General features: G+C 48.1%; 1 protein-coding gene across 5 annotated transcripts; it reads left to right on the forward strand.

Moving 5' to 3' along the window:
• Positions 1-1725: 1725 nt before the first annotated feature.
• Positions 1726-14163, forward strand: PPP1R3B (protein phosphatase 1 regulatory subunit 3B). Of its 5 annotated transcripts, none has more exons than XM_073340174.1 (3): positions 1742-1846; positions 3593-3831; positions 10259-14163. In XM_073340174.1, the coding sequence occupies exon 3, from the start codon at positions 10290-10292 to the stop codon at positions 11145-11147; it is 858 nt and encodes a 285-aa protein (XP_073196275.1). In that variant the 5' UTR covers positions 1742-1846; positions 3593-3831; positions 10259-10289; the 3' UTR covers positions 11148-14163. The 5 variants fall into 5 exon arrangements, with proteins under 5 accessions (XP_073196274.1, XP_073196275.1, XP_073196276.1 ...); XM_073340175.2 differs by lacking the exon at positions 1742-1846 and adding an exon at positions 1936-2320; XM_073340173.2 differs by lacking the exon at positions 3593-3831 and having other exon boundaries at positions 1726-1846.
• Positions 14164-15421: the final 1258 nt, after the last annotated feature.

Raw genomic sequence — 15421 nt, forward strand, 5'->3', positions numbered from 1 at the left:
GCCCCAAGTGTGGACATTTCCCAAGGCTGTGGTCCTACATCTCCAGAGCAAACCTGCATGTCAAAGCACGTTTCAGAGTAGCAGCCCTGTTAGTCTGTATCCGCAGAAAGAAAAGGAGGACTTGGGGCACCTTAGAGACTAACCAATTCATTTGAGCATAAGCTTTTGTGAGCTGCAGCTCACCTTCATCGGATGCATGCAGTGAAAAAAGCACGTTTGACTCTAGTACTCTTTCTAATGTAGCTCTGTAAAGTGTTTGCTTAATTGCTCGTTTACAGCCCCCTCATCTAGTTAAGATTATCCTTTTATTGAGTGCAAATGTTGTAGGAAAGAAAGAGTAGCTCTCCTGCCCTGTGCTCACCGCAGGCTTGGAAAGCGGGGTTTCCCCTCCCCATCTCCGCACTCCACAATTCCTATTTTGGAGAAGCTCCGCGGGAATTAGCGTTTGATCGATCAGATAACAAAGGGCAAAGGGAGGAAGCGAACTGAGCCGGCCACGTTCATTGACAAAGGTGAAAGGGAAGGCCCCGAAGCCAAGCGCCGGCAGGCAGAGGCCAGATGCGTGGGGACCGCCGGGATGAGGTGGGCTGGCACTGGCAGGTGACTGCGCTGCAGGGGAATGATACCGAGTTAGGCGGCCACGCGGGTCGGGCTGTCCTTCTCCCGGGAGTTTTGGGCTTCGTCCCCCGTGGATCCCTTGGGCCGGCCCTGCCCCCTCGGTTATCCCACTTCGCCCAGCCCTCGTGGGGGCGTCTGCCCCCGCTCCAAGCCCTGGCTGGGGGAGGGGGCCCACGCCCGGGGGATCGCTCCAGCTCCTCTGGGCAACGGGGGTGCCTGCGCAAGGGAGGGGCTGCCCCCCTCGACCCCTGGGAGGGGGGCTGTGTCTGGCGGGGGGCTGCCCCCCTCGACCCCTGGGAGGGGGGCTGTGTCTGGCGGGGGGCTGCCCCCCTCGACCCCTGGGAGGGGGGCTGTGTCTGGCGGGGGGCTGCCCCCCCCGACCCCTTGGAAGGGGGGGGCTGTGTCTGGCGGAGGGGCTGCCCCCCTCGACCCCTTGGAGGGGGAGGGGGGCTGTGTCTGGGGGAGGGGCTGCCCCCCTCGACCCCTTGGAGGGGGAGGGGGGCTGTGTCTGGGGGAGGGGCTGCCCCCCTCGACCCCTTGGAGGGGGAGGGGGGCTGTGTCTGAGGGAGGGGCTGCCCCCCTCGACCCCTTGGAGGGGGAGGGGGGCTGTGTCTGGCGGAGGGGCTGCCCCCCTCGACCCCTTGGAGGGGGAGGGGGGCTGTGTCTGAGGGAGGGGCTGCCCCCCTCGACCCCTTGGAGGGGGAGGGGGGCTGTGTCTGAGGGAGGGGCTGCCCCCCTCGACCCCTTGGAGGGGGAGGGGGGCTGTGTCTGGCGGAGGGGCTGTCCCCCTCGACCCCTTGGAGGGGGAGGGGGGCTGTGTCTGGCGGAGGGGCTGCCCCCTCGACCCCTGGGAGGGGGGCTGTGTCTGGGGGAGGGGCTGTTTCACTCCCGGCCCAGGGGGGGCTGGCGTCTCAGGGCTGCTCCGCAGAGCACCGGCAGGGGTATGCTCACGACCTAAAGTGTAGCGGGTCACGCGGAGACTCCGCTCCGATTGGCTGGCGGGTCGGGCTGGGCGCGCTCCGATTGGCTGGCGGGTCGGGCTGGGCGCGCTCCCATTGGCTGCAGTGGGGATGGTCTGGCCCGGCCGGAGCTCGGGGCTGAGCGCCCCCGACGTGGTTGCGCCCCGCCCCCGCCCCCCTTGAGCCTTGTTCGGCAGCCTCGGCCCGCTGCTGCCGCCGGAGCCGGAGCCGGGCTGCGCGCGCCCCGCCGGACCCATGCGCCGCGCCAGGTACGAGCCCGCGGGCCGGCCCCGCCCTGCACGGGGAGCTGCGGGAGGCTTCGCGGGGGACGCGGCGCCCGCTCCGCTCCGGCCCGGGGCGGCGGCGTCTGGCCGAAGCCCGAGCCTGGCCCCGGGTCCCTCAACCCGGCAGCGCCAGGAGAGCTCGGGCCTCCCGAGCCTGGGTCCCGCGAGCCGCCCCGCCACAGCGGCGGCCCGGGACCGACCCCCCCGCCCCGGGCCGCCCCGCCACAGCGGCGGCAGAGTCCGAGCTCCGCGGCGCGGGGGGGGAGGCTCGCGGGGCCGCTCCCCGGGGGAGCGCTCGCTTGGGCTTGGGCTTGGGCTGTGGCGAGCCGTGCGGAACTTGCCGCTCCGCTGGTGCCGAGGCTTGAGAGCAGGACGGTTTTTCTCCGACCGCAGCGTCTGGCGGAATGGAGAAACCGGCTCCTTTCGTTCACTTGTGCGCTGACGTCTGACTTTTCCAAGGTGTGGGGCAGCCTTGGGGCCCAGCAGTGGCAATTCCTGAATTATCGGCCCGTGGCCTGAAGTGTGGGGACAGGTTATTCCGCCAGACTCACCCCCACGCTAGCAGAGGGGTTTTAGGGAAGGCGATGCAACCCCCGGATTCCACAGACTTAGAGAACTGAAGAAATGCAGAGCAGGAAGGGGCCCTGAGAGATCATTTCGTCCAGCCTCCTGTGCTGGGGCAGGGCCCACTTACACCTTCCCAGACAGATGGTAACTTCTTTGATTCCCTTTTGATCTGGGTTCAGATCTAACTGTGGAACTTAGACTCCTGTCAGCTGTTTGATCTAGCAGCAGGTGTCCATTTGATCTGCCTGTAGCTTTTTATATTAATGACCGCTAACAGAACATTAAGAAAAGGAGTACTTGTGGCACCTTAGAGACTAACCAATTTATGGCATCATTAAGAAAGGGATAGATAATAAGACATAAAATATCATGTTGTGTCTATATAAATCCATGATACGTCCACATCTTGAATACTGCACACAGATGTGGTTGCCCCATCTCAAAAAAGATATATTGGAGTTGGAAAAGGCACAGAAAAGGGCAACGAAAATGATATTATGGAACAGCTTCCGTATGAGGAGAGATTAATAAGACTGGGACTTTTCAGCTTGGAAAAGAAATGACTAAGGGGAATATGATAAAGGTCTATAAAATCATGACTGGTGTGGAGAAAGTAAATAAGGAAGTGTTATTTACTCATTCTCATAACACAAGAACTAGGGGTCACCAAATGAAATTAATAGGCAAAAGGTTTAAAACAAACAAAAGGAAGTATTTCATCACACAACGCACAGTCAACCTGTGGAACCGGTTACCAGAGGATATTGTGAAGCCCAAGATTATAACAGGGTTCAAAAAAGAACTAGATAAATTCATGGAGGATAGGTCCATCAATGGCTATGAGCCAGGATGGGCAGAGATGATGTTCCTAGCCTCTGTTTGCCAGAAGCTGGGAATGGGCGACAGGGGACGGATCACTTGATGATTACCTGTTCTGTTCATTCCCCCTGGGGCACCTGGCATTGGCCATTGTTGGAAGACAATGGATACTGGACTAGGTAGACCTTTGGTCTGACCCAGTCTGGCTGTATGTTCTATTGTTGCCTCTTCTGTAGGATCTTAAGGGATTCACTTTGTGGGCTGCTCCTTCTGAGGTATTTGAAAGCATATTGGATTGCAATTGGTGTCTTTGTGGGGTTTCACCTTGTTCCTGTTCTTGTGTAGAGTCACTGTTGATAGGGAGAAGTATTCCAGATGGCATGGATGATCTATGGTGTTTCATCTGTGGCTGGCCAGGAGATGTGCAGTCATTACTCGCTAGTGCAGACCTCCCAGTGATCTGACGCTTTGGTTACCTTCAAGCTTCGCTGCTGTGATAAAGTCCTGAGTAGGAGTAGTCCTCAAGCCCACGGGAAGACTTCTGGTCTTCTAGAACACACCTGTCCCTCTCCACCTCATTGCAGGTAGGCATGCATGAACATAACATCCAGAGTCACTGCTCTGGGTTTCTGCTCACTTGCAAGTGGTGACAACCTTTAAAAACCTTGAATGGCCTTGCATTCTTATGTGAGGGCCTTCATTAGAATAGGTAAAGTGAATGAGAAGTACTTGCAATCATAACCTAAGGCTTACGGCAGAGCAACTACCTTGGTACAGCTGTGTCGCTCTAAGGTTTCTAGTGTAGACATGGCCTAAATTTTGATAACTCTGTAATTTGAGTCCAATCTTTTTGAAAATCAATGCCTGTAAAGTCTCTGGGTGAAGTTCACCGACCTGTAGGCCACAAGCTGAGACGCCATTTATGTTGTCTAGGATTTGATTTACTGTTTTTGTTGGTGTTGGTTCTTAACAACCTGTAACTGGAGCGCCTCTCTTCCGGAGTGGTAAGTGCTGTCAGGGTATGTCTACACCGCCCACGTTACAGCATGGTCCTGGCGGTGCTGTCGTGGGCAGTGTCGTCACGCTTTATCGCTGGGGGTGAGCTCTCCCGGCGATAAAAAATAACCACCCCGAACAAGGGGTGGTAGCTTTATCGCTGGGAGCGTGACTCTTCAGCACTAGAACTGTTGTCGCTCAGGGGGGTGTTTTTTCACACCCCAGTAATGTTTTAGTGCTGAAAGTGGCAGTGTAGACATAGCCTCAGTAGTAAATTCCCTCCCTCATAGAAGCGGTGTCCCCACAGTCATTCTTCGAACTTTGAGACTCTAACCTGCGTTTTGCCTCTGTTCAAACTGGCTTCTCCTGGACACTTCAGTAAAAGTTTTTCCAAAAAGCTCTGCAGGACTTCTTGGCAGAGAAGCCAAAGTGGTGGGAGTGAACAATGTGTGGGTTCTCTGGTGCCTGGGAGCAAAGAGTGCTTAGTGCATTGTCTGCATCGTCCCCTCCACTGAAGCAGTGGAAGCGTGACGTTTTCTGGCAGCAGTGTTGACGTTGGGGACGCACCCTGCCTATCCCCTTGTTACAGTGCTTCCTTACTTGCAGATATATAAGGAGTGTGGTGGCTTCAGATTACTCTGGTCCCTCTTCTGGGAGCTTAGTTCTTGCTGTGCATCAGTTGTTCATTGATAGTGATAGGATTTTTAGCCTTGTTGGCTATTTAGTCTCTGTCAGGATGTGCTTGGAGCTCATGTGCAATTGTGATCCTCATTTTACTGGCTTCATGTTATGCTGTTCCTAGAATGGCATTGAGCCCATTGCCAGATGTCGTACTGTTTTCCGATTTCTTGTGAGGAGGGGCATGTGTTGCACCATTGCTCTCCTATATGTCATTGACTAACAACACAATAGGGCCAGGTTTCAGAGTAGCAGCCATGTTAGTCTGTATTCGCAAAAAGAAAAGGAGTACTTGTGGCACCTTAGAGACTAACCAATTTATTTGAGCATGAGCTTTCGTGAGCTCCCAGAAGACCCCTGTTCCCATTTAGACACCTAAATAATGGCTGGATTTTCCAAAGTCATTTATTTGTATTTATGTTGCTGTGGTGCCTGGAGGTGTCTGAGATCAGGGCCCCATTATGCTGGGCACTGTACATAGACGTAGCAAGAGACAGTTCCTGCCTTATAAGAGCTTACAATCTAAATGGGCCCTTTCAATAAATGGAGATGTTGGAGCAAGTGAAGGATTTGTGGCTAACTCTAGTTTCTGTACTAGCTACATCTAGGAGAGAGGTGCTGTAGGTCCCAAGCCCTTGAGAAGGGATTTCAGAACTTCTGTTTTCCTCTTGTTCCAGGCTCTCTGGTAGTTCCAGCTGCCCAAGAGAGGCCTAGACAGTCTTTCCCTCTCCTGAGAGGATGAGAAGAGAAGGTATTGGAACTTCTCAAGAGACCATACGTATGCATCAACTGTACGTAGGCAAGGCCTTGAAGCTAGGGATGCTTTGCTGGCAAAATGGTATTGGCAGAGCCTCCTACTGTAGGTGCACCTCCCTGAACGACATCAGCTAAGCTGACACAAGCAATCCTCTGTCAGCATAGCTGCATCTACACAAGGGCTTTTGTCAGCATAACTGGCTGTGTGGTTTTGTTTGGTTGGGGTTTTTTTCCGCACCCCTGACCAACATAGATATGCCATCAAAACTTTGTCAGATATACCTGGCCCAAATGAAGACAGCTGATTACCAAGTGGTACTAGCATAATACTTCCTCACTTAGAACAAACTGCCTCCTCTTCTGGACCTAACAGGCAGCATACAACATACCTGTAAAACTGTCTTCAACTTGTTTGTTGTCAGTATTCTTTCAAGATGCTTGCTAATGTTTGTTGTATTAGTCTGCTGCAGACAGCTAGCAGAGAAAGCATGGGTTAACAAACCTTATTTTTGGATATGTACCAATATAATCAGAGGCTGCTGACAAACATGGATTTAAACAGTTTTGTTCCCAGGTTTGCTTATGCTCCATAAAAGCTGGGGTGGGAGAAAGGGCATCAGTATTTGCTCGGAGGAGAGGGTGAAACTGGCAGGGTAATACAGTTTTGAAGTCTTTGGGGTGGTATTGAAAACTGGGCAAATGAACTTCAAACTTTCTTTAAAAGAATGAAGATATCAAGTTGTCAGTGTCCCTTTAAACACACTTCTGCATTCTTGTAGCTGAACACTTCCTGTGTTTTCCAGAGCTGAGTTTGTGGGCTTCTTTCCAGTAACAGCTATTCACTGAATCACTTTTAAAGATCTAAATGTTTTAAAACCTGAGACAGTTCATTAACCTTACTGTAAGTCTCTGACTAAAATGAAAAGCTTCCCCATTCCTTTTAGGGTGGTTCAACAGTCCCACCCAGCATTCCTGGACTTTGAAGTAAGTGCCCCAAGGTCGATCCAGAGCAAAAGTTCACATCTGAGTTATAAAATCGTAACTGAAAATTGCAGTCAGTTCAGTAGATCTGGCCTTGTGACTTTAATGGCCTAAATAGGATGCATCGTGAGAGGTTTGACTTCTAAACACCCTTAGGTTGAATGTCCCAAAATAGCTTTATGATAGAGTACCTTTTTATTAAATAACACAATATATCCTTCCTTATCCAGATATTGCCAGGGACACTGAGGCTGCAATTATTAGTTTCTTCAAATCATAGAAGATCAGGCTTGGAAGGGACCTCAGGAGGTCATCTAGTCCAACCCCCTGCTCAAAGCAGGACCAATCCCCAACTAAATCATCCCAGCCAAGGCTTTGTCAAGCCGGGCCTTAAAAACCTCTAGGGATGGAGACTCCACCACCTCCCTAGGTTTAACTGTAATGAGACATGACCCTGTAATGTTTCTGAGAGTGGTCGAGGTAACAGGCAGTTGTGAATATTTGAGGCTGTGTTGTTTTGCAGGATGAAATAGCATATACAAACAATAGCTTCCTACGTGTGAGTAGAAGCTTTACAAGACCACGTACAGCAGAGCAGAGAATGCACACATGGATTTAATGCTGTTCTGTGAGGCTTGGGACACTTTAGTTCAGGGGTGGGCAAACTTTTTGGCCCAAGACCCACATCTGCGTATGGAAATTGTATGGCGGGTCATACATGCTCATGAAATTGGGGGTTGGGGTGAGGGCTCCAGCTGGGGGTGCGGAATCTGGGGTAGGGCTGAGGATGAGGGGTTTGGGGGTGCAGGAGGGTGCTCCAGGCTGGGACCAAGGGGTTCGGAAGGCAGCAGGTGGGTCACGGCTGGGGCAGGGGGTTGGGGCGCAGGAGGGGGTCAGGGATGCAGGCTCCGGGTGGCTCTTACCTCAAGCAGCTCCTGGAAGCAGCAGCATGTCCCTGCTCCAGCGCCACAATGCCTGGCCAATGGGAACTGCAGGGGCAGCATGCGGAGCCCCCCTGGCTGCCCCTACGCATAGGAGCCAGAGTGGGGACATGCCGCTGTTTCCAGGAGCCATGCAGAGCCATGGCACGTGTGGAGCGGGGCAAGCCCCCAACCCTGCTCCCCGGCAGGAGCGGGGCAAGCCCCCGACCCTGCTCCCCAGCGGGAGCTCGAGGGCCAGATTAAAACATCTGAAGGGCTGGATTCGGCCCCTGGGCCATAGTTTGCCCACCCCTGTTTTAGTTGGATTTGAGCTGTGTCAGGTTGTGATGAGGAAGCAGAGGAGGAGCTTGTTGCTTTACTGCACTTTTGCACTCAGGTCTTGGCACACATTCTGAATAAACAGAAGTCCTTGTTGAATGCAACTTACAGATGAAATATTTTGATGCTGTTCTGAAGAAGGGTTGATGTGTAGACCGCTTTCTGTAAGGAGCATAGTTCTTGGCCTGAGTATTGTAGTTGTAAGGTACTACGGTTCTCAATAGGTGTTGGCAGCCTTGATCTCTCATTTAGCCCTGGTTCTCTTTAGCCACCTGCTGTTGTGTTGCTGCAGTCTCGTTTAGAGATTTTCATTTGGGAATGACAGGAGATGAGTCATTAAAAAAAAATAAAATAAAAAAAATCTTTCAAAGGAAAAGTTCTTCATTTTAAATCACACGTTAAATAAAATCAATGGGCTATATCGTGCTCCTGTATTCTTGTATTCTTCAGGGCTTGGAGAACAGTCAGTTCATCCCCGGAAAGTCAAACTCTTGCCCATGCATGTGTCATTTGAATCTAGGCAGTAGGCTGTCAGTGTACAATTGTTTCTAGTTCTGATGTTTGCGGGGAAGACCCTTTGAGTGTGAACAACATAATGATGCAGACCCAGCTCCCCTGCTACCATCTTTGCGCAGCTAGATGGGGGAAGGAAGGTGGCTGCTGCTGTTTGTAGTAGGTGGGGGCTACCCTCCCAAATGCCCTGTAGCAGGAGACGTGGGCAGGAGGGGGAATGACACAGCCTGGAAGAGAGGGCTGTTGATAGTACCCAGCCTCCCCAGTAGAGAATTCTGTGCGTGCCGAGACGCTGCCTCCCCCCCCCCACCAACATTGCTTTGCTACCCAAGCAGGGGGCTCCTGCTGTCCAGGCAGAGGATTGTGGGAGGGGAAGGGCTCTAGTGGATGGTGGCAGGAGGGGCCTTTTGCCCTGGGTGGAAATTCCTGCTGTAATGGTAGGGGGCCCTACATGTTGGAGGGGTCGCTCTCTGGAGGCCTAGCAGGAGACACCCCCACCCCAAATGCTTTCTGCTGGTGGGGTGGTGTCAACAGGCCCTTGGTATTGAGTGGTGGACAAGAGGCCTGCAGGCACTGGTTTTCAGGCTGGTTGGGGCTTCCTTGGGTTCCTCATGCCCAGTTCTGGACCAGGAGGGGGTCTTCTCTGGAAGGAAGAAGTCCTTAGTGCACCTGCTTTACTGCAGAAGGCTGTGTGGGCCCAGCATCAATTGCCTTCCTGAGTGGGGTGCTGCCTAGCACCTGGTGTGGGGGCTGAGAAGCGACTCCCTGGATTGTGGGAGGTGGCATTAATTTGGGGCTTGAAGTTCAGTCAGTGTGGCCACTGAGCCAGATACTGGTGAGCACACAAACAGCAAAAGACTCTGCAAGAGCGGGATGTGGCTTGGGTGGGGGTGGCTCTTGGCACCAGTGGGGTTCTTTTGGTGGTGGGGGGGGTGTTTATAGCATGTTTAGCTTGCTAAAGGTCCCTTTGGTTTTAATTGAACGTAATTCCTGTTACCATTAAGTGCACGTATCCTGTGCAGCTGCACGTACCCTGCTGTGTCTGCTAGCCTTTTCTGGGGACGGGTCTAGAATACTCCCATGCTACACTGCTCAGTCCCTTGTCGAAATGTCACTGCTCATCTCTGTGACCATTTAAAATGAGTATTTATACATATGTTTATCCGTTATTTCCTGAATCACCATGGCTATAAAGTAATATTGGATGGGGCAGGAAAGCTTGAGCAGCATCTGTTTAGTGTCGGTAGCCCATGAGATAACAGTATCAGACCTTAGGATCACATTCATTTTACCATTTTCCAGTGACTCGAGCAGTTGGAGCTAGATCTACTGAGTATCATGTTGTGTAAGGCATTCATCTCTAACACCAATGCTCATGAGAAAATTGGCTGCTCAAAATCATGCCAGAAGAGTCTGAGGAGGGAAGCATACTGAAATAACTTGAGGAGTTGTCATAAGAAATGACAAAATTTGGTGTCATCCCCCAAACTTCAAAAATCAAGTTATCATGAAGTCTAGTGTCTATGTTGTGCTGTGGTTCTGGTCCCCCCGCCCCCGCAGAGGTCATGTCAGCTCCATACTGCTACTGCTGATGAAATATGCGGTTCCTGTTTGTATGTTTAAAGGAAGCTACAGCTACGCAGTGAAGTGGAGAAAATATCAGACTCTCCTGGTGAGGAAACCACAGCAGAAATATAATATTTAATTGTATTTAAGTTTGTGAAACTACTGAAATTTTACATTAACTTCCAATGTTCGTTTAACCGTAATACAGCAAAACCATTGGGGTGGGGATAAAGCACTCACCTTTTCGCCCTCTTTCTTTCAGAATTCTCGACTACTTTGCTCCCACCCCAGCAATGGCTGTGGACATAGCCATGCAGCTGTATCTGTGTTCTCCACCCTTGAGAAGAGAGAGATTTGCTTGTAAAATAGCTCCAAAACCAAACAAACCATTACGTCCCTGCATTCAGAACAGCAAGGCTGAGTTCAGTGAACCTGGAGAGGCAGCAACATCTCTCCAGGGAAATAGGGTAAAAAAGAGAGTTTCTTTTGCCGATAGCAGAGGCTTGGCTCTGACAATGGTTAAAGTGTTTTCAGAGTTTGATGACCCATTAGATATTCCATTCAACATCACAGAGTTAATAGACAATATTGTGGGTCTGACGACGGTAGAGGGGGACAACTTTGTCTTGGATTTCGTACAGCCTTCTGCAGACTACTTGGACTTCAGAAATCGCCTTCAGACGGATTTTGTCTGCCTGGAAAACTGCATGCTAAAGGATAAAGCTATTGTGGGCACAGTGAAGGTTAAGAATCTTGCTTTTGAGAAGACTGTGAGAATAAGGATGACATTTGACACTTGGAAAAGCTTCACAGACTATCCATGCCAATATGTCAAGGACACTTACGCAGGTTCAGACAAGGACACATTTTCCTTTGATATCTGCTTGCCAGAGAGAATTCAGTCCCATGAAAGAATCGAGTTTGCAGTCTATTACGAGTGTGATGGGAAAGTGTATTGGGACAGCAACAGAGGCCTGAATTACAGGATCATACAGTCTGAACTGAAATCTGCTCGGGAAGTCTCGCAGCCTCAGGCTGGACCTGATTTTGGCATTGCCTTTGATCAATTTGGAAGTCCGAGGTGCTCCTATGGCTTGTTTCCTGAGTGGCCTAGCTACTCAGGGTATGAAAAGCTAGGACCTTACTACTAATAGAGGAACTGAGTCTTGATTCATTAACTATTGCTGTGCCTGTTGCAAGCTTGGGAATTGGCCTGAACGTGAAGTTTGCCAAAGGGCTGGGTAAATGACACTTTACATGGCAATGCAAAGCTCCATTGGGGTAGAGCAAGATGACTGTAACGTTCAGTGATCGCAAGTGGTTTTAATACCAGCTAAACAAGTGTCTTTTGCATCATGATAGTTACCCCCCAGATTCAACACTTGGAAACAATTTGACAGAATGGGAGACCTCACTAGAGTTTCTGCCCAGTGCTGCTAGTCCTTTTCTGTATAATGCTGCTAGTCTCCTCCAGTTAAACACTTACTACTTCAGTGATTGCATTATTCACTTAGATATGTAGTAGTGTCCTGGGTTGCACATTAGGGTTGTTACAGGCTTGAGTATATTAAAGAGGGAGGCTTTTTAACTATGCTCTACCACTTCTGTAGAACTATGCAAGTTGGCTTTGCTAGAAGACTATTTGACAGGTAATTTATACATGACAGAAGATATTAAAGCTAAACTAGCCTGCTTATGGCAAGAGGGGGACGTGAATGGCCCTTTCTCTCTGACCTTGTTACTGTGCTGGAGCCTTTCGGTTAGAGATGGAGAAGATTCTAGAAATGACACAATAACCATGACTAGAAGCTTTGCCTCATGCCATATTAGGAGAGATCTGCATTTATGGGAAGATACTGGTATGCTTAGTCACCAGTTCATCTGTAAGATATTTTTATTTAAATATAACTTGTGTAGTAAATTCATAGCGATTTGCCCATGTTGAGGAGTTGAATTTTTTTTCCTTTAGAACTGTGTAGTATCCTTTGACTCATCAAGTATTTTAAAAAACATTTTTAATGGAAGGGAAGAGCTCTTTGTCTGCAATTGTTAATATGCCCAGAAGGTCTTCTAGCCCCCCTGGAACTACTTGGGGAGTAACACTGAGGATTTTTTCTTTTTAACTTTTAATCTTGCAGATGCTGAAAGATCACCATTCTGTTCTCAGTATGTGTCTCTATTAACTGCCTTACTGTGCCTGGGGAGTGCAGCAGCTTCTACGTGTAGTGCTAATGTAAAATGAGCTTTCATTCTGTGAGGAAACCGGGTGCCAAAGGGTTCGTGCATGAGTCTGCATGGACAGTCAGTACGTTGCATGTTTGTGAATTTGTTTATTTCTGTAGCGGGTTTGAAACTTGATAAACAGACCTCGCTGCTGCTGCTTGTCATGTCCTATGAAGACAGTTTATTTGGGAGACTAACTTTTTAGTGCGGTGTGAGTGCCTTGTACAATATCACGGCAGTGGCTTGAACTACAAAGGTTTCTGAAATGTGACTGCTAGCTTTTCAAAAGTTCTGAAAGTTTGTATTAATCCAAGTCAACTGTTTTGTCTAAAACTTGTCTCACTAGAATGGATGTGTTGCTTTTTGTTCACAGTTTTCATGCTAGAATGGGTTCACTTAGATTGGTAGAACACCAGACTTGCACTGTAATTACATATTGAGCTGTCACAGCTGTATCTTGTATTGACATTGTAGAAGCTATCACAATTTTAACCTCGTAAGTGCACACATTGGCCTTCGGTGCTATTTCCATACGAAATGTAGTTCTGCCCAAGAAAACGGATCTCACAAGGGCATGAGATGCCATCATTGCTCTTGTTGTTGAAAAGGGAGATCTGTTGCTTTAGAGGGGAGAGTACCATGGCTTGTTTTGGCGGTGAGGTGAATTGCAAAGGACAGTCATTTTAGGTACTTCCAGAGAGAAAGTAGCTAAATTACTCACTTCAGTCATTAAGCCAATGTCTTGCTATTCGAGCAGAATAACTTATTTCATATACTTCAATGGAATAATTCAAATGGGGTTTAATATTTCCAGATATTCTATTTTTCTAGAACACAAACTTTATATATTTTGGCACATACCCAGTATTTGTGTTTAGGAGGGCCTGGGAAGAAGCAAATGGCTATGCTATTCTCAAAAATTAAAAAATTGCTTTTAAAAACATCACTTCTTTAATTCTGGAGACCACAGTACAAAACACTTCTACGCTGTCCTATAATTTTAGGAGATAATGTACCCAACCTTCTATTAGACATGATTGAGTAAGAACAATGAGCTTACAGAAAGAATGCATAGCTTTCTGATCTTTGCATCAATGTATTGGGCTGTGAAAACCATTATTGTACTTGGTCATTAATTTCAGGCATTAAATTGACACTGTGTATGTAAACATGGGTTGCACAGGCTTCATTCACTAATTTGAAAAGTCTGTTTCCTGAATTTCTGTTTGATAAGTTAAATAGTGTCCTCCATAAAGTTGTCTTTAGGAAAGACTTATCCAAGTTTGGTTTAAAATCATTCTTTGATTTCCAAAGGCCGGCTGTGAATGGGTCAGGGGTTTAGCATTATTAGGATTAAAGGTATGGTTGTTTTTAGCTAACATGTTCTAAAAATCTAGTGTACAGCTACAACTTTTAGCTAACCTATTCTAGCACAGCTTTGGATCCTAACCATGACTCCCTAAAATGCAACAGTGATGTGTTCTGTAGTGCCATGGGAGTAGTGTGCTTTTATTTCCTCCTCTGGTGGTACAATGAAGGGGCCATGCATACCAGCCAATGGAAGCAATGTGTACTGCAGTGGATGGGAAAAAGCTCTGGAAGTTGTGACATACGCTTTGACGCTGTGTAAGCATTGTGCTGGGAATTGACTCTTTGACCAATGATGATTCTAAAAAATAAAAAAGGTAACTTTTTGGAGCTTTCCTCTTCACACTTTTCTTTCGCCAATGTGAATGTAGAAGTGAGACATTGCTGTCCTTGTTTTATGCCTGGAAGTGCCTTGTTAAGCTGTTTTTGCATGTTTGTGTCTTTTAAAATGTTTTTGTACACAAAGTTCAAGGTGAAAAATGCACTTTATAATCACAAATGAATGGATTATTCTCTTTTAAAAGAACAATGGTTTGTTTTTATCTGAAAGTGAAAATAAAAGTAGAGCGGAAGGTGCCTGGTTGTTATCTTTGTATCGTTGCCAGGAGACAGAACTTTATCTTAACCACAGGGTATGAGGATGGGAACACCTGCAAATCAGACAAGCCTCTTTGGAGGGAGAGGGCAATACACATCAACATCTGACTTAACCACTTACCATGGGAAGGAATTGCCTTTTCCTTCGACCTTGGATTTAGAAATGTTACTCATAGAACTTTATTCTTGGGGGAGCTGTTGACTTTGAGGGCTCAATCTGTCTTCTCTTCTGCTTCAGTTGTATAATATGCCAAGTGCACTAGAAATACTAGCTATTCTCAGGAAGTATTTGTCATTCGGGGAAGAATAAAGGATTGATTATTCTTATCCCTAACTTTTCACCAGCTATATTGAGCCTTTTGGAGACTATAGTACTTCTCATTGGGGTTCAATGTACGAAGAAAACGCTATCTAGAGCACTGAATTTATAATTTTAATCTAATAAATGGCAATTAACTACTGCTTGACTTATTTTACAATTAAAGTTGCACATGCAAACTTCATGCTATCATGAGTTGTAATGTTTATCTTGCAAAGTGACTGCAGTCCCACGCATACCATATTAACTCCTTTTTTCCCTCTGAAACCAGAAATTTACTGAGCATTAAAGTGGGCATTGGGAAGGTTTCTTCTTAATAATGCTAAGCTTTTCAGACTTTTCCAGCACTTCAAATATCTACATGTTGTACTCTCCTGAGTCATACTGAGGTCTCCTCCAGGTTCCTAGGATGTGGAAGTGAAAGATTCAAAAGTGAATGCTGGCTATCTGAATTATTCCGACAGTGGATGCTCCTTATCCATGCTGAAAGCAAAAATTTAGAGTTAAGGAAAATAACCGGATCAGAAAACCAAACTCTGGGCTGACGGCTTCATCTGAGCATAATACTGGCTAGTCCTTCGGGAGTCTCTCAGTTGGAGGGAGGTATTAAATCAGGGGAAAGCTACTTGCTCTCATTTCAACCAGATTTCCTTGATTTATGGTATAAATACACAACTGATCACAGTATTGAGAAGTCCCAAGTTTCAGCAAAATGAAAGGCAGCGCAAGGAGGTTAAAGCTTTGTGCAAGTAACACTAAAAAACCCTCACTTGATTGAGTCTTTCAGCAGGTTGGGCCTGGCTCCCATGTACGCCCATCGTAAGGCCCGTTGGCACAACCCAAGGTTGGGGTAAAGGCCTCAGATCTCCCCTAAGAGAACAATCCAATGCTAATCAGATTCTGTTGAGTTCACTTTAA

This window comes from Lepidochelys kempii, chromosome 4 (assembly GCF_965140285.1).
Source record: "Lepidochelys kempii isolate rLepKem1 chromosome 4, rLepKem1.hap1, whole genome shotgun sequence".
In the NCBI taxonomy this organism is placed as follows: Eukaryota; Metazoa; Chordata; order Testudines; family Cheloniidae; genus Lepidochelys; species Lepidochelys kempii.